The sequence below is a fragment of the Oncorhynchus masou genome, chromosome 7, assembly GCF_036934945.1.
Source record: "Oncorhynchus masou masou isolate Uvic2021 chromosome 7, UVic_Omas_1.1, whole genome shotgun sequence".
Lineage (NCBI taxonomy): Eukaryota > Metazoa > Chordata > Actinopteri > Salmoniformes > Salmonidae > Oncorhynchus > Oncorhynchus masou.
Window position 1 is genome coordinate 10,846,314 of NC_088218.1, and position 24,257 is coordinate 10,870,570.

General features: G+C 42.9%; 2 protein-coding genes across 2 annotated transcripts; both read left to right on the top strand.

The window, feature by feature from the left end:
- Nucleotides 1–474: 474 nt before the first annotated feature.
- On the top strand, nt 475–6,846 carry mnx2b (motor neuron and pancreas homeobox 2b). Its single transcript, XM_064970394.1, has 3 exons — nt 475–1,556; nt 3,431–3,588; nt 5,010–6,846. Exons 1-3 carry the CDS (start codon nt 1,049–1,051, stop codon nt 5,394–5,396), a joined length of 1,053 nt encoding a protein of 350 aa, XP_064826466.1. The 5' UTR covers nt 475–1,048; the 3' UTR covers nt 5,397–6,846.
- Nucleotides 6,847–14,583: 7,737 nt separating this feature from the next.
- On the top strand, nt 14,584–20,758 carry atic (5-aminoimidazole-4-carboxamide ribonucleotide formyltransferase/IMP cyclohydrolase). The gene is made up of 14 exons (XM_064970395.1): nt 14,584–14,671; nt 15,057–15,183; nt 15,466–15,609; nt 16,387–16,475; nt 16,908–17,059; nt 18,118–18,274; nt 18,464–18,589; nt 18,679–18,872; nt 18,946–19,035; nt 19,156–19,281; nt 19,374–19,466; nt 19,648–19,830; nt 20,004–20,159; nt 20,310–20,758. The coding sequence occupies exons 1-14, from the start codon at nt 14,653–14,655 to the stop codon at nt 20,427–20,429; spliced, it is 1,776 nt and encodes a 591-aa protein (XP_064826467.1). The 5' UTR covers nt 14,584–14,652; the 3' UTR covers nt 20,430–20,758.
- Nucleotides 20,759–24,257: the final 3,499 nt, after the last annotated feature.

Genomic DNA, 24,257 nt, shown 5'->3' on the forward strand with positions numbered 1-24,257 from the left:
CTGGAGAAACCCATGGGTTTTAAAATAAGCAAATCGTTAATATTGTGCTAATTGAAATATAAATCTCTTGCCAATATTTCCTCTGAATAGACACGCAGAACAGATAATGATAGCAGGATTTATTTGATTTAGGCTATAAATAGATGTCCAAAATATGGCTTGAGATCCAAATGTGCAAAACCTACAAATCTGTAACATACTTTAATTATTTTCATCATCATTGTTATTATTATAATCACAATGTGGTAAGTTATGTTTAAATAATCATCATCATTATTATAAATATTGTATCAATTTGTACTAATAGCTATGTAATAACTATTACTACAGTATGTGTTCTATTATAGCCTAGACCACTTGTATCTTGTTATCTGATAGAAAAGGCTAATATTGCTACCAGCTCTCACAGTCACACGTCACAATTAAACACAGCAGAAAGTGTTGCTGACAGACAGAGGGAAAGAGGTTGGACATTTCTCACGCAGGAGACGTGTGAGGCGCGTTCAGAGGTTTCTTGAGTCGCGTGGAAATGAGAGAGTAATTAGTTAATTAGAAAACGGTCGACTAAACTCACCCCTCCAGTACCTGCATTAGCCAATCACAGCTCAGACAGCCACAGGGGTGGGGGAGACGGCGTCTGAAGGAGTGAAACACTTGCTTTAGTTGGTTAAATTGCTATTAAACACCAAGACCTGCCTGTTAGTCATCACATGTGATGTGAATACGCGGATAGAGGACTACAGAAACCAAATGGACACTCGGAAAGCATTGCAATTTAATATTTTGTTGTATCATTTTATTTGCTAATAATTTAAGCTCTACAGGGTTCTTCAGAGAATATTTTACCAGAACTGTTACAGGTAGGTGATAGCGAGGGGGTGAGCAAAACTAAGGAGCCTGCTATCGAAACGCATACTAAAAGTACATCCTCTCATGTATCTATCATTGCTCTGACTTATTTTGGTTACGAGAGGGTTGCACTGGCATCCTCAGAGTGACTTTTATAACAAACTGAAACATTTATACAGAAGATTGGAGTTGGAGCTGTATGCGCTCTGACGCACAGAACAAGTGTACATTGGCAGGTCTGACCTTTGAGCAGCTCGCGGCAGTTTTCCTGATGAGAGTCGGTATGGAGAAATCGAATAATTTTCGAATCGATGCTCTGCTGGCGGACGAGACTCACCGGGCGAACCGAGACCTCTCTCCAGGTCTCAGCAGTGACAGCCCTGCGGGCAGCCCTGTGTCCTGTCGGCGAGCGGACACCCCGTCCCCGCGCAGGACGCCCATCCATCTTCAAACCGGGATAATCCCCAAGCCGGGACTGCTGAACCTCCCTCACACGGGACTCGCCTCGCTACCCCAAATGTACCCTGCCCCTATGTACCCAATATCGGCTTTGGGTGGACATCACCCTGCCTTCGCCTACTCCGGCTTCACACACCTTACCCAGTCGTACCCAGACCACCTGAAGGCGGCTGCCATGGCAGGGTCTCTCCCCCTGGAGCACTGGATCCGTGCTGGAATGATGATACCACGTCTTCCAGACTACAGTTGTAAGTATAGTACACATGTGGGCTAGGCAGCACACTCAATAGGCTATACTCTTGTCACAAATATATCAACAAACGAAACATATTTTTAAAAGAGAGGCATTGTGCGCTAGGCCCATGGGGTTTCTTTTAAAATCGGGCATGTAAATGGAGTTGAACTGTCTGTTGGTTATGTGTTTTTGTGCTTGCTCAGAACACATAGGCAATATAATTAATATAGCCAAGCAGACACAAAGCTTAGCCTAATTGCTGTAATCAATCATGTTTTTCAAATAGGTGTGGCGGGTATCAAGCAGAAATGAACTTACGCCCAGATACCGGAGGTTTATTGGTAGGGAAGGGATCGTTTGATCACTTAACAACCACTTCCAAAGCATTGAACCCAACCGCCTAGAGGTGTCGTAAAATCACTTATTGTTCCTCATTGCATGTAATCCAAAGGTGAGGGAAAGCAAATACAGGCACACACACACACACACACACACACACACACACACACACACACACACACACACACACACACACACACACACACACACACACACACACACACACACACACACACACACACACACACACACACACACACACACACACACGGCAAATGTTGTAAACATAATCAAATATATGTTCTAAGATTAGGCTAAATGTTGCAATTAACTTTACCTAGGTGTGCAAAACTTAAACGTATTTGATACCAGTATTGATTACAAAACTCAATATATTATAACATCTCTCATAACACATTTGACAAAAAGTAGAAAATAATAATAATCTGAGGAATAACACCAACAACAACAATAATAACAATAATCATACATTTCAATTTGTAAATAATGAATACATCTAATACGAAGGTTATTGGTTAATAATACGTGTTATTATATATTTATTATAATAATATTGTGTTACTCATTGTATTCATATTATTTATAACTATTGCTAACATTTTTACCAATCAGGAAAGAACAGTTTTATTTAAATATAAGAGCAAGAACAATGGGGATACATACAAGGTATTATCATAGAATTGTAATATTTTCATGTTTATTATATCAAGCTATATATGAATTACATGCTTATATCAATCCACCTTTATTGCAATATTTAAACAAATCTTTTTAACTGCTTTCTGAACAAATAATAGTGCACATTCAATCTTAATGGTAGAACGGTTTTGTTCTTTGTTCAGTCATTAATACACAACGTCTGAAAAATATAGGCTATTTAAGTATCATGCAGAGGTATAGGCCTAAATATTGTCGTCTCGTGAAAAGTCTTCGATCGATTTACTGCTAACTGTAATATCATGTTTTTATTTTTGGCCTTTTCATTTCGCTATAAACGTCAACTCGATGAACATTGTCTTTGTACTGAGGAGCAAACTATAAACAAACACCTAAAACATTCTGCTAGTTCACCAATAAAATCACTAAAGCTTCATCGAATTTTCATTAAGTTAATGGTGCTCGCGCTTTTTATGGTTCTAGCGCCCAGCTTCTGCCGTGTCCTCTCGTCAACAATAAACTGGAGTAAAGCTATTATAGTTAATGATGGCGAGAGAGTGCGGGCATGTGTGTGTGTGTTCCTCCCTCAACATTATATTGGACTTCCTATGTCCTTGGTATTGCAGAAGTAAGACAATTGAAACAGTCTGATCTACTCACATGCATTGTCCAATAGCTTGAATTGACCAGAACACAGGCTTAGTAGCCTACACATCTCATTACATTTGGGAAGAACATAGTTGGGGAGAATTAAGCTATTGCTTAGGCCAGAGTCAGTGTAACTTTCTACCCAGTTGTTCACTAAAAATGATCCACAATGAAGAATATTGTACTGTACTAAGGTCCCCCCCTCTCCCTCTCCCCTCTCAGCACCCCAGGCAGGACTCCTGGGGAAGTGTCGTAGGCCCCGGACAGCTTTCACCAGTCAGCAGCTCCTTGAGCTGGAGAACCAATTTAAACTCAACAAGTACCTGTCCAGACCCAAACGCTTTGAGGTGGCCACCTCTCTCATGCTGACCGAAACACAGGTGAGGGAGAAAAGGTGTCATTCTGTGTGTGTCTGTGTGAGTATGTATATATGTGTCTGTGTGAGCGTGTATATATGTGTCTGTGTGAGCGTGTATATATGTGTCTGTGTGAGCGTGTATATATGTGTCTGTGTGAGCGTGTATATATGTGTCTGTGTGAGCGTGTATATATGTGTCTGTGTGAGCGTGTATATATGTGTCTGTGTGAGTATGTATATATGTGTCTGTGTGAGCGTGTATATATGTGTCTGTGTGAGCGTGTATATATGTGTCTGTGTGAGTGTGTATATATGTGTCTGTGTGAGCGTGTATATATGTGTCTGTGTGAGCATGTATATATGTGTCTGTGTGAGCGTGTATATATGTGTCTGTGTGAGCGTGTAGTGTCGTGTATATATGTGTCTGTGTGAGCGTGTATATATGTGTCTGCGTGAGCGTGTATATATGTGTCTGTGTGAGTGTGTATAGATGTGTCTGCGTGAGCGTGTATATATGTGTCTGTGTGAGTGTGCATATATGTGTCTGTGTGAGCGTGTATATATGTGTCTGTGTGAGCGTGTATATATGTGTCTGTGTGAGCGTGTATATATGTGTCTGTGTGAGCGTGTATATATGTGTCTGTGTGAGCGTGTATATATGTGTCTGTGTGAGCGTGTATATATGTGTCTGTGTGAGTGTGTATATATGTGTCTGTGTGAGCGTGTATATATGTGTCTGTGTGAGCGTGTATATATGTGTATGTGTGTTGATTCCCACCTGGCAGGCTATTCCAGCGCTGGCCTGTTATCCTATGTTCCTCTGGGAAGAACCTGTACAAATGATCCCTGGTGTGTTTGTCCTTGAGATAGACTGTCTGCTATGGGGCGGCAGGGTAGCCTAGTGGTTAGAGTGTTGGACTAGTAACCGGTTCAAATCCCCGAGCTGACAAGGTACACATCTCTTGTTCTGCCCCTGAACAGGCAGTTAACCCACTGTTCCGAGGCCATCATTGAAAATAAGAATTTGTTCTTAACTGACTTGCCTAGTTAAATAAAGGTAAAAAAAAAAGCTCTGTTAGTTACTGGAGAGTAATGTGATGTCAGAAAGGCAGTTCCTTATCTAGCTAATATATTACAGCTCTCTTGTTTCACCTGCCTCATCTAGTCCCAAATACCACCCCTAACGAAGCAGTTGACATGTTGATTTAAAAGATAAACTCCTCTGTGTTGGAACATATTCAGCACGTTTTGGAATGACTTCTTCAGATAAATCTTTCTGCAATTGAGTAACGGTTGTTTTTGACATTTCAGGCCGGTTTAGTAGACAGAAAATGGCATCCCAAATGTACTAAACTGAGTGTGGGATAGAGAGATAGAGACTGCAGGTAAGAGACCTCCTGCATTAGTGTGTGGCTGACAGGCCTGCGTTCTGTCTGTCCTCAGGTGAAGATCTGGTTCCAGAACCGCCGGATGAAGTGGAAGCGCAGCCGCAAGGCCAAGGAGCAGGCATCTGCGTCTGCCCAGTCTGAGGCGGAGCGACTACGCACCGGGGGAAAACCGACCAATGGCAAACCAGCTGAGAATAAACGAGCTTCCACTCAGGATGACGAGGGAGAGCTAGACCTAGAAGAAGCAGAGGAGGAAGAGGAGGAAGAGGAGGAGACGCCACACGAGTTTGATGTTACCATGGGTGGCGCCGTGGGGTTGCAGCGTTCAGCAGACTTTCTGAAGCTGACAGCGGAGCTTGGTTACAACCCTCACAGTCCCTTCTCTGAGGACGATTTAGTGGGGGTGACAGGGGGGGACAGGAAGATAGGCGCAGGGTTGTGAAAAGACAAAGACACACCCAGAAAGGAAAACGCAGGGACACTGCTGCTTGACACTGGCTCTGGGAAAGTGGGGGTCTATAGTGTAAAAAGAGAAAAAAATGGATGTGCCATTTCAAAAGCCTATGACAGTGTTTTCTGTGTACATAATGCTCAACGCAATGTAACATTTCTGTGACCCTGGTGGAGTTGTTTAAGGCAGGAGTTTCCAAACTGTGGGTCGCCCCCCACCCCCAAAAAAATGTTTTAAAGGAACTCAATCCGGCTTTAAACCTATTCTTGAAAGTTGTACTAGTAGAATGCACAAGGTGTAATTTCTATATTGGGTATTGCATCATCAGTTCCTCTTGTCCTGTCAGTCATTACATACCTTAGAGAGCTATTTATAACTTGTTAGAAATGTCCAGATCCACTAGCCCATGTCAGCTAATGTTTTTATTTATTTTGTTTTTCAGCTCATAGATGTTGGAGTCATGTTTTTGTCACCTAAACATCACATGAATACACATTAGGCAAAATGTACAGAATTGCAGGAAATAAGCTTTAAACCTGCAAAATTCTCTCCACCAACAAGAAGGGTGTGAACAGTTTGTCACGAACAGTGCTTGTGCCATAGAAATAGACATGCCGCTCGCGCAGGGGGGTGTGGGATGTTCCCCAATGCTGGAAGGGGTGTTCCCCAATGCTGGTACCCCTGGTTTAAGGTATAGGTGTTCTTTAGGTTGGACTCGCATCTCTAAGGATGAGGGAATATAAAGCATTTTATATTCATCATCACATCAAGTAAGGCTGAATAAGACACTGAACCCTGTCTCTCTCTGCTGTATTTTTTCATGGCATGCAACTCCAAAAAAATGTTTTTACACAGGACATTCACCGGCTGTAAGACTCCTGTGTTTTTCATCCAATTGGACTGAGAAGTATTGTAGCAGCAGTGAAGCAGTGAACACCACTGACCTCTATTACCTTGTCATCCATCTCAGCTAAACCCCGCCCCCTGACAGGCTGACTGACAGATGTGGCTCCTCCCACCAGCAGTGCTAAAGGATGTGATACAACCAAGTTACGTTCAGAACCGTTGGACTGTTGCAAACTGCAACTTACACTGGCAGGAGTGAACAAACCCTGAGCAGTTTGCATTAGCTGAAAATGAAGGGGAAAGTGTTGCAAAGTGTTGCAGAATGTTGCGTGATGTTGTGAATGTGCCCCCATGAATGTCAGATATCTTGGATTTACAGACTTTCTATGATGTCTCATATACTCTATCTTGTGTGTGCAATTGAACATTGTTGTCATGTAAATTCAGATTTCTGTTGTTATTGTTGTTTGTTTGTTTATTGTTGTTATTTAACCACATTTAAATGTATCTAATTTATTTGAATTGAAAAAAGTTAATGTGTTTATCTGAAACTGGTCTGTGTTGATGTCAACTGCGTGAAATAAAAAAACAGAAATGAAAATTGTTCAAATAACTTGAGAAATGTAGGATTTATGCAAAGTTAACTCATTAAAATGAGGGATTGATTTGTGGAGAACATTTAGAACATGTATAAGTAATCTAAAATATTTTAAAAGTGGGTTTAGTGGAGATCAATGAGAGGGAGTTACACAAACACATTGAGCAGGCAAAGCTGAGCATTTCTTTAAGAAAGTTATTAGTGTGTGGAGCCTTCATAATGACCTTGTGAGTCTTCTGCAACCACACAGGGATGGTAACAATAGGGTAGAGAGGTCCAACTATAAATCCAGCTAAAACAGACATATTGGCCAAATTTCTACTTCCAATCCCACTTAATGGAAATCTCTCAAATTGACACACTTTTTTTTCTGTATCACACGTCCTTCCCTTGTTTCGTGTCTATTTCAGCCACCTTGTTGTCACAGATAACAGATGGCAAGATGGCAAAGAGAAAGGAAGATAATCCAACACTGCATATTAAACCAGCAGAGCCCTTTAATTTACAACCCTGGGGCTTTCAAATATGAATTACTCAGGCGGGTTTTACTGATAGTGAAATAATTAAGTTAATGAAGGAGAGGTAAAGGCTTATGTTCCAAGTGGCTCCCTATTACCTATATAGTGCACTACTTTTTAGGGATCTGGTCGTGCACTACATAGGGAATAGGGTGCCATTTGGTGCGCACACAAAGTAATCAGTGCCTGATGGTGATGTCACCCAGGCTACATTTTAATTTGCAAGAAGAAACAGAAGATGATGTGTGTCTGACCGAAACGGGATGTTTTTATTGGCCGTCCAAAGTACGGGCGGTGATTAAAACCGGACTAGAGGACACACGCGGCATAACTCGTGTCCTCCCACCCAGCCGGCCCGCAGGCCCCGGCCCACAACATCATGCTTATATAGTGATTCAATGCATTTTTCACTGGCCGGGTAAGACGCTGGCCTGTCTCTTGAAATGAAGCCGGGATTGTTCTGCTACATGAACTTGAGACAGAAAGGGGCCTTTGTGCACAGCTACAGGTCTGGAGTCAGTTTAGTTTTAATTTTGGTGGTGGTGGATGGCAGTATGGAGTCAAGGGGCACTAGTCCTAGATACGTTTAAGGGTTATTTTCTGTTTGGAGACGGCTGGGTGCTCAGAAACTGAGAGCCGGACAAATGCAGTAATAGATAGTTATGGAACAAGGTGGAAGACAATGATTGGAGTTATTGAATGTGTTTGACAGAGTGGTGGATTGGATTTAGTGTCCAAGGTTTTGCATGTGTTTGACAGTGTGATGGATTGGATTTAGTGTCCAAGGTTTTGCATGTGTTTGACAGTGCAGTGGATTGGATTTAGTGTCCAAGGTTTTGAAAGTGTTTGACAGTGTAGTGGATTGGATTTTAGTGTCCAAGGTTTTGAATGTGTTTGACAGTGTGGTGGATTGGATTTAGTGTCTAAGGTGTTGAATGTGTTTGACAGTGCAGTGGATAGGATTTAGTGTCCAAGGTTTTGAATGTGTTTGACAGTGTGGTGGATAGGATTTAGTGTCTAAGGTTTTGAATGTGTTTGACAGTGTGGTGGATTGGATTTAGTGTTTAAGGTTTTGAATGTGTTTGACAGTGTGGTGGATTGGATTTAGTGTTTAAGGTTTTGAATGTGTTTGACAGTGTGGTGGATAGGATTTAGTGTCCAGGTTTTGCATGTGTTTGACAGTGCAGTGGATTGGATTTAGTGTCCAAGGTTTTGAAAGTGTTTGACAGTGTAGTGGATTGGATTTAGTGTCCAAGGTTTTGAATGTGTTTGACAGTGTGGTGGATTGGATTTAGTGTCTAAGGTGTTGAATGTGTTTGACAGTGCAGTGGATAGGATTTAGTGTCCAAGGTTTTGAATGTGTTTGACAGTGTGGTGGATTGGATTTAGTGTCTAAGGTTTTGAATGTGTTTGACAGTGTGGTGGATTGGATTTAGTGTTTAAAGGTTTGAATGTGTTTGACAGTGTGGTGGATAGGATTTAGTGTCTAGTGACCTCATCCTACTCCTTGTGGCTCACAATCAGGGCCTCAAAAGCAGCTCACTGTAGAGTAAACATTGCTTATAGGCCTTAAAGCACTATGTCTCAGACCTAACCACTATGTATCATACCTAACCACTATGTCTCAGACCTAACCACTATGTCTCAGACCTAACCACTATGTCTCATACCTAACCACTATGTCTCAGACCTAACCACTATGTCTCAGACCTAACCACTATGTCTCAACCACTATGTCTCAGACCTAACCACTATGTCTCAGACCTAACCACTATGTCTCAGACCTAACCACTATGTCTCAGACCTAACCACTATGTCTCATACCTAACCACTATGTCTCAGACCTAACCACTATGTCTCAGACCTAACCACTATGTATCATACCTAACCACTATGTCTCAGACCTAACCACTATGTCTCAGACCTAACCACTATGTCTCAGACCTAACCACTATGTCTCAGACCTAACCACTCATGTCTCAGACCTAACCACTATGTCTCAGACCTAACCACTAGACCTAACCACTATGTCTCAGACCTAACCACTATGTCTCAGACCTAACCACTATGTCTCAGACCTAACCACTATGTCTCAGACCTAACCACTATGTCTCAGACCTAACCACTATGTCTCAGACCTAACCACTATGTCTCAGACCTAACCACTATGTCTCAGACCTAACCACTATGTCTCAGACCTAACCACTATGTCTCAGACCTAACCACTATGTCTCAGACCTAACCACTATGTCTCAGACCTAACCACTATGTCTCAGACCTAACCACTATGTCTCAGACCTAACCACTATGTCTCAGACCTAACCACTATGTCTCAGACCTAACCACTATGTCTCAGACCTAACCACTATGTCTCAGACCTAACCACTATGTCTCAGACCTAACCACTATGTCTCAGACCTAACCACTATGTCTCAGACCTAACCACTATGTCTCAGACCTAACCACTATGTCTCAGACCTAACCACTATGTCTCAGACCTAACCACTATGTCTCAGACCTAACCACTATGTCTCAGACCTAACCACTATGTCTCAGACCTAACCACTATGTCTCAGACCTAACCACTGACCAACCACTATGTCTCAGACCTAACCACTATGTCTCAGACCTAACCACTATGTCTCAGACCTAACCACTGTCTCATGTCTCAGACCTAACCACTATGTCTCAGACCTAACCACTATGTCTCAGACCTAACCACTATGTCTCAGACCTAACCACTATGTCTCAGACCTAACCACTATGTCTCAGACCTAACCACTATGTCTCAGACCTAACCACTATGTCTCAGACCTAACCACTATGTCTCAGACCTAACCACTATGTCTCAGACCTAACCACTATGTCTCAGACCTAACCACTATGTCTCAGACCTAACCACTATGTCTCAGACCTAACCACTATGTCTCAGACCTAACCACTATGTCTCAGACCTAACCACTATGTCTCAGACCTAACCACTATGTCTCAGACCTAACCACTATGTCTCAGACCTAACCACTATGTCTCAGACCTAACCACTATGTCTCAGACCTAACCACTATGTCTCAGACCTAACCACTATGTCTCAGACCTAACCACTATGTCTCAGACCTAACCACTATGTCTCAGACCTAACCACTATGTCTCAGACCTAACCACTATGTCTCAGACCTAACCACTATGTCTCAGACCTAACCACTATGTCTCAGACCTAACCACTATGTCTCAGACCTAACCACTATGTCTCAGACCTAACCACTATGTCTCAGACCTAACAGACCTAACCACTATGTCTCAGACCTAACCACTATGTCTCAGACCTAACCACTATGTCTCAGACCTAACCACTATGTCTCAGACCTAACCACTATGTCTCAGACCTAACCACTATGTCTCAGACCACTATGTCTCAGACCTAACCACTATGTCTCAGACCTAACCACTATGTATCATACCTAACCACTATGTCTCAGACCTAACCACTATGTCTCAGACCTAACCACTATGTCTCAGACCTAACCACTATGTCTCCCTCAATGCAGCATTTAATTTGGCTGATGAAAAATCATATCAATCAATAAGAGTATATTTAGATGTGTGACTAATGCCATTCGGCCTGTTTTATGATACAGGGCCGCCTGACAAACACAACTAAAATCATAGTAAATTGATAAGCAGGCTGAGCGAAATATAGAGATCATTGATTCCGTTTCTCAATTCTAATTTAATCTGAACTCACCTGTCATACGGATAAAAAATGATTGGTGTAAATTCCATCTACTGGTGATAACGCTGTCAATAGTGATTTCTCAACAGCCTGTCAACGCTGTCAATAGTGATTTCTCAACAGCCTGGTCTGACAGAATTGCTGACGGCCCGTATGCTTTTTCTATACCAATAATGTAATCGCCTCATTGTGTGTGTGTTTGTGTGTGTATGTATGTGTGTGTTTGTAAGTGTGTGTGTTTGTGTGTGTGTAAGTGTGTGTGTGTGTATGTGTGTGTGTACATGCATGTCTGTGTGTGCATTCATGTATGTGTGTGTATTTGTGTGTGTGTATGTGTGTGTGTGTGTCTGTGTGTGTATGTGTGTGTGAGTGTGTGTGTGTATGTGTGTGTATGTGTATGTGTGTGAGTGTGTGTGTGTATGTGTGTGAATGTGTATGTGTGTGTGTGTGTGTGTGTGTATATGTGTGTGAATGTGTATGTGTGTGAGTGTGAGTGTGTGTTTATGTATATGTATAACATTTTGTCCTGTCTATTACAGTGTCACAATCACTCAAGCGACTCGCCGAGATATCAGTGCAACCCGCACGAGTCCTCCAATAGGGAAAATGGTTACCAGAAAGGCCCTTTTCATAGTTAAATAAATAAATGCAGTTTTCTTTCACTTTGTCAGATGGTAAATCAGGATCAATAACTTAAGCGGCAAGACCCTGTAAAATATTTACATCCTGTAGTTTAATCAATCAGCAAAATGTCGGCCTCATTACGGAAATATGAACAGATTGTCTGATCTTTTAAAGTAATCACCCATATTGGTTTAGGTTTCCCTTGGCCCTGTCGTGTTACTTAAGCTAATGGGTAGCTAGGTAAGGGAATGAGGGACAGGGGCTGTAAATTCACATCTGTCAGAATTTAACCGCTGTTCAAATGCATGAAAAAGGCCAAGTTTTGGGTAATAAAGTTTATTGAAAAGGGTTGGCCCTCCGTCGGAACAATGGGGAATGTAATCATGAGAGGCTTTTATTGTTGCAGGAAATCTATGTTACAGGTGCTCAGAAAAGCAATGATCGTGACACAACAAAGCTTTGGTAATTGTGCTTGTCCCAATGTCATTCTCCAGACAGACAGACAGACAGACAGACAGACAGACAGACAGACAGACAGACAGACAGACAGACAGACAGACTGTCATGATTACAGACCCGGGGACCTGCCCACCTTTTGAAAAACCAAATTTCAAGGGAAAAAACATGGTCGTGTATATATATAGAACAAACAGCTTAGATAGGCTGGGATCCTATTAATATCTCAAAACATAACCATGCTATAGGCCTACTAAGGCTCCATTATTCAGTACCCCTCCAGTGGCTTGGTGTGTATCAGTACCCCTCCAGTGGCTTGGTGTGTATCAGTACCCCTCCAGTGGCTTGGTGTATGTCAGTACCCTCCAGTGGCTTGGTGTATGTCAGTACCCCTCCAGTGGCTTGGTGTGTATCAGTACCCCTCCAGTGGCTTGGTGTGTGTCAGTACCCCTCCAGTGGCTTGGTGTATGTCAGTACCCCTCCAGTGGCTTGGTGTGTATCAGTATCAGTACCCCTCCAGTGGCTTGGTGTGTATCAGTACCCCTCCAGTGGCATGGTGTGTATCAGTACCCCTCCAGTGGCTTGGTGTATGTCAGTACCCCTCCAGTGGCTTGGTGTATGTCAGTACCCCTCCAGTGGCTTGGTGTGTATCAGTACCCCTCCAGTGGCTTGGTGTGTATCAGTACCCCTCCAGTGGCTTGGTGTGTATCAGTACCCCTCCAGTGGCTTGGTGTGTGTCAGTACCCTTCCAGTGGCTTGGTGTGTGTCAGTACCCCTCCAGTGGCTTGGTGTGTATCAGTACCCCTCCAGTGGCTTGGTGTGTATCAGTACCCCTCCAGTGGCTTGGTGTGTATCAGTACCCCTCCAGTGGCTTGGTGTGTATCAGTACCCCTCCAGTGGCTTGGTGTATGTCAGTACCCCTCCAGTGGCTTGGTGTATGTCAGTACCCCTCTAGTGGCTTGGTGTATGTCAGTACCCCTCCAGTGGCTTGGTGTATGTCAGTACCCCTCCAGTGGCTTGGTGGTGTATGTCAGTACCCCTCCAGTGGCTTGGCGTATGTCAGTACCCCCAGTGGCCCCTCCAGTGGCTTGGCGTATGTCAGTACCCCTCTAGTGGCTTGGTGTGTATCAGTACCCCTCCAGTGGCTTGGTGTATGTCAGTACCCCTCCAGTGGCTTGGCGTATGTCAGTACCCCTCCAGTGGCTTGGCGTATGTCAGTACCCCTCTAGTGGCTTGGTGTATGTCAGTACCCCTCCAGTGGCTTGGTGTATGTCAGTACCCCTCCAGTGGCTTGGTGTATGGTAGTAGTCCACAAATGCTTCTTCACCTTTTCTCCTTTCTTTCATCCCTACTGATCTGTAAATAATGGATTTATTAAAGTAAAATGGTGGATGTCTACTGGGCATTCACTTTAGTGTGTTTAGTTCTCTCAGATCAACAGCACCACTATTTGCCCATATGGTCCTTCTATATTGGTGTAAACTCACCCTCCAGTGGCAGAGCGAGAGTCTAAAATCTCACATTCTTATAATTTCAAATAGCCTAAATCTCTCTGGCCTAATTGTGTGGTGGTGGCATGTGGTCAAGATCATTTGTGGGATCCATTTATACGATCCATAGTCATATCCCCAGCAATTCATTTTTGTCTCAAATGGACATGTGTTTTTGGTCTGTATCTCTAATGCCATACATGCCACTGGGTTAGGTCACGAAGTACATATGAGAGGACATTCTGGGCTTTTCAATGATATCATGTGTGGGGGATGTCACCTTGATAATCAAAATAGCCACCATTCCAATTAGCACATGTTATGGTGTAATTGTGTAATGATCATTTTTAACAGTTTGATATTCAAATAGTTTCTTATAGGTCAATTTTTAGTGTGGTGAGTTTTCAGAGCAGTGTAATAAATACATGAAATAAGAGCTAAATAAAAGCTGGTTAATTACTTGTAATCTGTTATGTTTACTGTAATGTTAACTTTTTATATATTTCCTGTCAACCGAGTTTTAATGGCCACTACAGTCCAGATACAGTCAAAAAAACAATATATGTGTTCACATTTTTTCCTTTGTAACATGTTTTTTTGCACCTCAAACCGTTATCTGATGTTTAAAAAAAAAAAAATATATATATATATAAATAAATAAATATATATATATATATATATATATATATAAGGCAACGAAGAGGTTGTTTGAGGGGTACAAATGGGTCATGGCTAGCAAACCCTAACTATATTTTCTAACCGTAATCTAATTCTAACCTGCACGTTAATTCTCCAAGCCTACTGCGTAAATTCTCCGAGACTGCATCGAAAAGTCACATCTGACAAAAGCTGTATCCCGTTTAGTCAAAACCGGTCAAAGGGGCGGTCCTGTCAAATCACAAAGTTCCCATCATGCCATAAATTGATACAACCATACACATGCTTCTCGTCTCCCATCCCCAGACAGAGAACGTTACCCAAAACCATGGCCTGCTCAGAACTGGGTAAACCTTCTTTAAAAAATATATATATATATATATATTATTTTAACTAGCTTTAGCTAATGTAGTTTAGAGACTGAGTAGTCTATGTTGAAGCATAAGTTTGAGCGTAGTGCTGTATGCTGCGTGGTCAATATCCAATTCAATAGTTTCTTGCGTCGTGCTAGACAGGCTAGGTAGGCTAGCTACAACTAGCATGCCACGAAAAACATGCTTCCATTTTAGTTAGCAACGGGTGGCTACAAAGGAGCAATAACCTATCGATGACGTCTCAGTGGAGTCAACATATTTACCGATATTTGAAAAGCAAGTTTCTTTTCACAGTGGTGCCATTCAATCAATCTCTATAACTTTGTCACCGTTGTGTCTCTTAATTCTACACACACAGCACTGTTGAGTGTGTCCGACAAGTCTGGACTTCTGGACTTTGCCAAAAGGCTGGTGAACGTGGGACTGTCACTCGTTGCATCAGGTGGCACCGCCAAAACCCTGCGCGATGCCGGACTGGCTGTTCGGTAGGTGTAACCGTTTGCATACATTTCCAATATCTCATCTATCCTTGTTGATAGTGTTCAGCCACCAACGTTCTCTTGCGCTAATGCTCAAACGATTCAATGTTATGCTGATAACAATGTATTCCTTTAAGTCACCTTACTGTTTGGAACTTCAAAGAGTAGGTCTGTCTAGTATTCTGCAGTCATTGACCACCTTTCAGATGAGCGGCATTCCCAGCCTCTAAATGCAATTGAGAATGTGTGCCACTGAATCACCTAACATCCATCTCCCTTTTGTTCCAGGGATGTGTCTGAGCTGACTGGCCATCCAGAGATGCTTGGTGGAAGGGTGAAGACCCTGCATCCTGCTGTACACGGGGGCATCCTGGCCCGGCACACCCCTTCGGACAAGGCTGACATGGAGAAACTGGGCTACAGTCTGGTTAGGTAAGAGACCCGGGAAGTGGGTTTAATTTGGTTCTAGACATTGATCTAAGCTCAGATCTGTTTTCCTCAATAGTTTTTTTTTTTAAGAGTAGGACTTGTCCATCTGTCAACCTTTCTATACTTTTTTTCCAGAGCCACTACTGCTTTAATGTGGTTTTTAGGTGTCTTTGAAAAATAGCCTTTTTGTGAACGAGCAGACCTAAAACACAATGCATGTGATCGGGCACAAGACTGTATTAGATTTGGCCCTAATGCAGGGCAGTAAGGTTGTAAAGTGGGGAAACTTCGAAGTATGCGTTGCTAATCTAATAACCGGCTGACTCAAATGCTGCTGCATCTGCACACATCTGATCATGTTACACACTTTACATTTTTTTTTTTTTAGCCCTGGGAGTCTGATTGGCTGTTTAAGCTGCCAATTTGACATTCATGGAATGTGATTGGCTTTGAGGAGAAAGTGTGCAATGCATACAGCCTCTGAAATAAACCATGAATTCTCTTTGGCGCCTATGGGCACGTATGTTTAACAATTTGGGTTCAAGGCTGCAAAATGTGACCTGCTTAATTGACACATGTTCCCATTTACAAAAGTCAAAACTTCATCCTTTTTTCTTTGTAAGATATTGTTTCTCATTGAGTCATCTAGGGCACACGCAATGTGGGGGATTAAACAGCCACGCTACTCATTATTTGAAATTGCCTAGATGGTTAGAGAAACATAGTGACATGCATTGCGTTTCTTGACTTGTATTGCTTTCCTTTGCCGGTCTTTACCAGGGTGGTGGTGTGTAACCTTTACCCGTTTGTGAAGACTATCTCCAACACTAATGTGACTGTGGAAGATGCAGTGGAACAGATTGATATTGGTGAGTGGAATGTTAAAGTTGCAATAACTGACCAAATTCACATAGAATTGTTCTCATTGAAAGCAAGTATAAGAAGCGGTTGATCTGTTCTATGTGCACTATTTCTATGCTTTCTGTGAAGTTTAGTTTTTGCTGCTTTTACTTTCAGTTTTGTACGCCAGCTGAAAATACAATATTTGGGGTTATGGAAAATAATTCACAGCGGTTTAGATGGTACAATGATTCTCTACCATATACTTGCTTGTTTTGGCACACAAACTGAATTCAGGCGAACAAATAGAATTTTAGCCACCAGGAAATGGTGGTGCAATTTATTCATATTGCACCTTTTAAGGTCAGCTCTACATTTTACTTTCTGAAGTCTGTTCTACAACCTGAAATGCTCTAGGTTGCCATGGTGATTACCCGGTTTGACCCTGGCTGTGTCCTCAGGTGGGGTAACCCTGCTCCGAGCAGCGGCCAAAAACCACGCCCGCGTAACCATTGTGTGCGACCCTGCCGACTACCAGCTGGTCGCTGTGGAGATGGAGGGTTCCGAGGGTAAAGACACGACCCTGGACACCCGCAAGACTCTGGCCCTGAAGGTAACTAGGGTGACTTGAAAGCACGGGTTGAAAGTGGACTTTTTTTTAACATGGTCCTTTGTCTCGTGTATATCAATCTACTTTCTGGACAAGTTGGGAATGGTGAGATCTAGTGTAACTTCCATGTGCTCTCCTTCTGCCTTTCTGTTGAGACATGTCTGTCAACCTCAACAGTGAACAGAGAGGATATTGAGTAATAGAGAAATGATGCTATCAGGAACCAAACTGTACATAGACACAACTGAAGTCTTAAGAGATTCTTAATTAGTAGCAAATTGGACAACTGGGGAAGGCCTCATACTGTGTATTTGACAGATTATTAAAAGGATCAATGTGTACAATTGCAGACCAGATACCATGGAGTCTGTATAGTCAAAAAGCACAATTGCAATCAGGTCATTGGGTTTTTGTTTAATTGATTGTTTGTTGGTTAATGCGAGGTAAAGTTCAGAGTCCACTACCTCCCATGTTGCCCTCTCTTGTCCTTGGGGCCATGTTGTTCAGGTCAGCCCACAGTGTTCTATTGATCCAGTATCCCTGGACATTGTAAATATGCTGCTGGAACTGCCCCTTTATATAGTTTGCTTCCTTGATTGTTTTTGTTCTACCTTGTTGTTTTAATATTACATTGTTATTGATTACTGCATTGTTGGTTAGCTTGCAAAAAATAATTTCACTGTACTTGTGCATTTGACATTGAGTCTTGAGACTACATGGAGTAGAATGGGTACATTTAGCACATGTTGTCCCTTGTGAAGGCATTACAAATCTTACAGTGATAGTTTGTATTAAAGCTGCCTCCAGATAAAACTATAGAAGCCCATGTTGGCTTTGATCATGGAATAGGTTACAACGCTGTCTGGTTCAGCTATTTACCCTGGGCTATGTTCATTAGGGCACACTGTAGAAAAACATTTTGCAGCAGTAAAACAGATGTGCATTTCCTATTGGACATCAAGGTTTTCCCTTCCTGTTTCAGTCCCTTTTCTTCCATATGTTGCCTAATGAACGTGATCCTGTTGTCTATGCTATCTAGTTGTCCTCATTCTCTCCCCCAGGCCTTTACTCACACGGCTCAGTATGATGAGGCCATCGCGGACTACTTCCGGGGCCAGTACAGCCGTGGGGTATCCCAGCTGCCCCTGCGCTACGGCATGAACCCCCACCAAGCCCCCGCCCAGCTCTACACCCTGCGCCCCACCCTCCCCCTCACAGGTAGCCCCCCCCCATCGTGTAGCCAGCAGTCTCAGCAATTACAATAGGGAAACATTGTCAACCCTACATTTAATTGGTGTCATATGGTCAACTGAAACCGTCCAGGGGGACTTTGGGGACCTTTTCCTGTCTAGGTAGACTAACTGTATTGATCCTCCCTTCTCTCCATTCCATTTCTGCCTCTGTCAGTGGTAAATGGTTCTCCTGGGTTCATTAACCTTTGTGATGCCCTGAACGCCTGGCAGCTTGTCCGAGAGCTGAAGAGTGCCCTGGGCATGCCCTCTGCCACCTCCTTCAAACACGTCAGCCCTGCAGGTCAGACACACAGAGCTTCCAATGCATATGCCAACAAGATTGCAAGGAATCCCAGTAACATTGACCTAGGCTGTCTTCTCCCTCTCTAGGGGCTGCGGTGGGTGTTCCTCTGAGTGATGAGGAGGCCAAGGTGTGTATGGTGAATGACATGCTGAAGAACCTGACCCCACTGGCTACAGCCTACGCCCGGGCTAGAGGGTCAGACAGGATGTCCTCCTTCGGCGACTTCATCGCTCTGTCTGACGTGTGTGACGTCCCCACTGCAAAGATCATATCCAGAGAGGTAGGGCTTCCCAGGTGTCGTGTGTCTGTCCTGTGTGTTGCCTGCATTTCCAACCCCTGTCTATCATCCTCAGGTCTCTGATGGCATCATCGCCCCTGGTTACGAAGAGGAGGCCCTCAGGATTCTGTCCAAGAAGAAGAATGGAAACTACTGTGTTCTCCAGGTATGGTTGGACATGGAAAAGCAGTTGGTGATCAGCCTATGTTGCAGCCTTTCCTAGAAAAAATAAGTTTGAAGTTGTTTTTCTCACCGGTTGGGGGTGGTGAATGTCTAAATCTGTCAGATGGACCCAGCCTATGAGCCAGATGAGCCAGAGGTCAGAGTTCTCTTTGGCCTCCACCTCAAACAGAAGAGGAATGGAGCTGTCATTGACAAGGATCTCTTCAGCAACGTCGTCTCCAAGGGCGCGGTGAGTCTTTGTGGTTTGTGCTTGAGTGTGTGTGAGATGCTCACTGATGACCTGTTCTGACCTTTTGTCCTCTTGTCGGTCTCCTGTTTAAGCTGTCAGTGGAGGCGCTGCGTGACCTGATCGTGGCCAGCATCACAGTGAAGTACACCCAGTCCAACTCTGTCTGCTACGCCAAGGATGGACAGGTAACCAACCTGGAGAGGGAGGAGACATGGGAGGTTCCTGTTGAAATAGTGTTTGGGCACAGTTTCCCCTTGTTGTCGCCTATATCCTTGTTTACCTTTTTCAGAAGTAGTGTTGAATGTTTCAAAATGATGTAGAGTGTTTTTTCTGGGTCACAATCTGTCTCCTCTCCCTGTGTACCAGGTGATTGGGATCGGTGCGGGTCAGCAGTCTCGTATCCACTGCACACGGCTGGCAGGGGACAAGGCTGATAACTGGTGGCTGAGGCACCACCCGCGGGTGTTGGGCATGAGGTTCAGGAGTGGAGTGAAGCGGGCGGAGATGGCCAATGCCATCGATCAGTACGTCAGCGGCACCATCGGAGAGGTGAGTGGGTCAGAGGTCAATTAGGCACATGCACTCTACGCATCTGAAATGGGTGTTGTCAGATGTACAGTTCTGCTGTATGTTTTGTGTAGGTTCCTACTGTAGGTGTCTGTCTATTTAAAAAATCAAATTCCAGATGAGTCTGTCCTGCTCTCTAACTCCTCTGTGTTCAGGGTCCAGACCTGGCAGTATGGAAGGCCATGTATGAGGAGGTCCCAGAGCCTCTGGATGAGACTGAGAAGAAGAACTGGCTGAGCTCTCTACAGGCTGTAGCGCTCAGCTCTGACGCCTTCTTCCCCTTCAGAGACAACGTGGACCGTGCCAAACGGGTAAACACTGAATTATTACTTTTCACTAGTCTAAGATGGCCGACTTTCTGCTTTTGGTTCTTTAGTTGGTGTCTAGACTTCTAGTGCCTTCCAAGGTCTTTTCTGATGGTCGCCCACATGGACTGATTATTCTGAGGTGTCTCTCTGTAGAGTGGTGTGGAGTACATTGCTGCCCCGGCTGGGTCCACAGCTGACGAGGTGGTGATCAATGCCTGTAATGAGCAGGGCATCACCCTGGTGCACACTAACCTGAGACTCTTCCACCACTGAATACCTGGAGTGGCTGTCATACAACGCTGCCTGACACATTTGACACCACACACCATTATGGCCCTGAGTAACATGTAGCCATGTCTGTCTACATGTTGGAGGTCCAGTAACTGCTCTAGAATAGTGATCAACAAAGGTACTAACATAGTATTATGTACACTGAGACATTCCCGTCCTACGGTTATCATGCATAAACAGCATGAGTCATGCTGAGGATCATTCACATTCCGTTACATTCCGAGCTTTCTTTCATAGTTGTATCTAAGTTACAATGTTACTGTCTGGAAGGTCACGTTTTACCATGAAATAAACTGTTTCTTGAGAAATCCTGTGGAGTGTGTGTGTATGCAAACACTATTTTACGTTATAGCAATATTAAGCTGAAAGTCAGACTGACTACTACACTAACATGGAATTGTTTTATGATGCTCATACCATGGACCATTTAGCTATTTGAATTTTAGAATGCTTCTAGGTATCAAAAATATTTAAAGTTTTGAAATGCCCCTTACTATTATAGCTCACAGAAACACATTGAGTAACACATAAATGGCATAGACGGTCTTAGACCGTTTTCATTGTTGGCCAGAAGACCGTAAAAACACCAGAATCTGCTCCAAGTGATTTTAATCTAAAATGTTTCCAAGTACTCCCACGCAAAATAGAAAAAGGTAAGCTAGGTTTGAAATGGTTTAAGTGGAGAAAATATGTTGGGAGATGAACACCTTTTGTTAAACTACCTCCATACTTTAATTAATTAGAATGGGTTACCTTTAGACAAGTCCTGTGACACTTGTGGGGGTTGTAGAGAACACCTTCCACTGCAGATGCCTTCAGAAAGTATTCCCACCCCTGTACCTTCCCACATTTTGTTACAGCCTGAATTTAAAATGGACGTGGTTTGTCACTGGCCTACACACAATACCCTAAAATGTTGAAGTGGATTTGTTTTTCTACAAATATAAAGAGGAGCGATGTCTTGAGTCAAGTATTCAACAACTTATGGCAAGTTCAGGAGTAAAAATATGCACTAGTGGCATGGACTTTTGAGTGCACTAATAGTGCCTAACATGATTTTTGAATGACTACCTCATCTCTGTACCCCACGTGCAATTACCTCCAAGGTAGCACAGTGAATTTCCAACAGCTTCAACCAGAAAGACCAGGGAGGTTTTCCAATTCTTTGCAAAGGGCACCTATTGGTAAATACAATTCTTAGACCTTGAATATCTCTGAGCATGGTGACGTTCTTAATTACACTTTTGATGGTGTATCAATACACCCAGTCACTACAAAGCTACATACGTCCTTCCTAACTCAGTGACTGGAGAGGAAGGAAACTGCTCAAGATTTCACCAAGGTCAAAGGACTTTTCAACAGTTTATTGGCTGTGATAAGAACTGGGGACGGATCAACATTGATGTGAAAAGGAAGCCTGTACAGGAATATTTAGTTCTCTCCAACATGCATCCTGTTTGCACCAGTAATACTGCAGTAACTTTTGGTCCTGAATACAAAATGCTATATTTGGGGCAAATCCAACACAGAGTACCACTCTCCATATTTTCAAGCATAGTGGTGGCTGCATCATGGTCTGGTTATGCTTGTAATTGTTAAGGACTGGGGAGTTTTTCAGGATAAAGACGCGAGCGAAAGCACAGGGAAAATCCTTAACCTGGTGGTCTGCTTTCCACCAGACACTGGGAGATGAATTCATCTTTCAGCAGGACATTAACCTAAAACACAAGGCCAAGTCTACACTGGAGTTGCTGACCAAGAAGACAGTGAATGTTCCTGAATGATCGAGTTAGTTTTGACATAAATCTACTTGAAGATCTATTTCAAGATGTAAATGGTTGTCTAGCAATGATCAACAACCAACTTGACAGAGCTTGGTGAATAAAAATAAAAAATATGTGCAAATGTCATTACAATCCAGGTGTGGAAAGCACTTACAGCTGTAAATTGCTGCCAAAGGTGATTCTGTGTATTGACTCAGGGGTGTGAATACTTATGTGAAGAAAAAACGTTTTTACTTTGAAGGAATAAGTCCAGGTGGTATGAATACATTCTGAAGGAATAAGTCCAGGGGTATGAATACATTCTGAAGGAATAAGTCCAGGGGTATGAATACATTCTGAAGGAATAAGTCCAGGGGTATGAATACATTCTGAAGGAATAAGTCCAGGGGTATGAATACATTCTGAAGGAATAAGTCCAGGGGTATGAATACATTCTGAAGGAATAAGTCCAGGGGTATGAATACATTCTGAAGGAATAAGTCCAGGGGTATGAATACATTCTGAAGGAATAAGTCCAGGGGTATGAATACATTCTGAAGGAATAAGTCCAGGGGTATGAATACATTCTGAAGGAATAAGTCCAGGGGTATGAATACATTCTGAAGGAATAAGTCCAGGGGTATGAATACATTCTGAAGGAATAAGTCCAGGGGTATGAATACATTCTGAAGGAATAAGTCCAGGGGTATGAATACATTCTGAAGGAATAAGTCCAGGGGTATGAATACATTCTGAAGGAATAAGTCCAGGTGGTATGAATACATTCTGAAGGAATAAGTCCAGGGGTATGAATACATTCTGAAGGAATAAGTCCAGGGGTATGAATACATTCTGAAGGAATAAGTCCAGGGGTATGAATACATTCTGAAGGAATAAGTCCAGGGGTATGAATACATTCTGAAGGAATAAGTCCAGGGGTATGAATACATTCTGAAGGAATAAGTCCAGGGGTATGAATACATTCTGAAGGAATAAGTCCAGGGGTATGAATACATTCTGAAGGAATAAGTCCAGGGGTATGAATACATTCTGAAGGAATAAGTCCAGGGGTATGAATACATTCTGAAGGAATAAGTCCAGGGGTATGATTACATTCTGAAGGAATAAGTCCAGGGGTATGAATACATTCTGAAGGAATAAGTCCAGGGGTATGATTACATTCTGAAGGAATAAGTCCAGGGGTATGATTACATTCTGAAGGAATAAGTCCAGGGGTATGAATACATTCTGAAGGAATAAGTCCAGGGGTATGAATACATTCTGAAGGAATAAGTCCAGGGGTATGATTACATTCTGAAGGAATAAGTCCAGGGGTATGAATACATTCTGAAGGAATAAGTCCAGGGGTATGAATACATTCTGAAGGAATAAGTCCAGGTGGTATGAATACATTCTGAAGGAATAAGTCCAGGGGTATGAATACATTCTGAAGGAATAAGTCCAGGGGTATGAATACATTCTGAAGGAATAAGTCCAGGTGGTATGAATACATTCTGAAGGAATAAGTCCAGGGGTATGAATACATTCTGAAGGAATAAGTCCAGGTGGTATGAATACATTCTGAAGGAATAAGTCCAGGGGTATGAATACATTCTGAAGGAATAAGTCCAGGGGTATGAATACATTCTGAAGGAATAAGTCCAGGTGGTATGAATACATTCTGAAGGAATAAGTCCAGGGGTATGAATACATTCTGAAGGAATAAGTCCAGGGGTATGAATACATTCTGAAGGAATAAGTCCAGGGGTATGAATACATTCTGAAGGAATAAGTCCAGGGGTATGAATACATTCTGAAGGAATAAGTCCAGGGGTATGAATACATTCTAAAGGAATAAGTCCAAGGGTATGAATACATTCTGAAGGAATAAGTCCAGGTGGTATGAATACATTCTGAAGGAATAAGTCCAGGGGTATGAATACATTCTGAAGGAATAAGTCCAGGTGGTATGAATACATTCTGAAGGCACTGCAGGGATTCAGACGCAGCCCACACAAAAACAACTGATCTCTAGTTTATACTGACA

What these genes read in the sequence shown, in the direction of transcription:
- mnx2b (XM_064970394.1), top strand. Translation starts at nt 1,049, where the DNA reads ATGCGCTCTGACGCACAGAACAAGTGTACATTGGCAGGTCTGACCTTT. An exon ending in ACGTCTTCCAGACTACAGTT is followed by an intron (nt 1,557 to 3,430) that starts GTAAGTATAGTA and finishes CTCCCCTCTCAG; the next exon opens with CACCCCAGGCAGGACTCCTG. An exon ending in TCATGCTGACCGAAACACAG is followed by an intron (nt 3,589 to 5,009) that starts GTGAGGGAGAAA and finishes GTCTGTCCTCAG; the next exon opens with GTGAAGATCTGGTTCCAGAA.
- atic (XM_064970395.1), top strand. An exon ending in GATGCCGGACTGGCTGTTCG is followed by an intron (nt 15,184 to 15,465) that starts GTAGGTGTAACC and finishes CTTTTGTTCCAG; the next exon opens with GGATGTGTCTGAGCTGACTG. An exon ending in TCAGCGGCACCATCGGAGAG is followed by an intron (nt 19,831 to 20,003) that starts GTGAGTGGGTCA and finishes CTCTGTGTTCAG; the next exon opens with GGTCCAGACCTGGCAGTATG.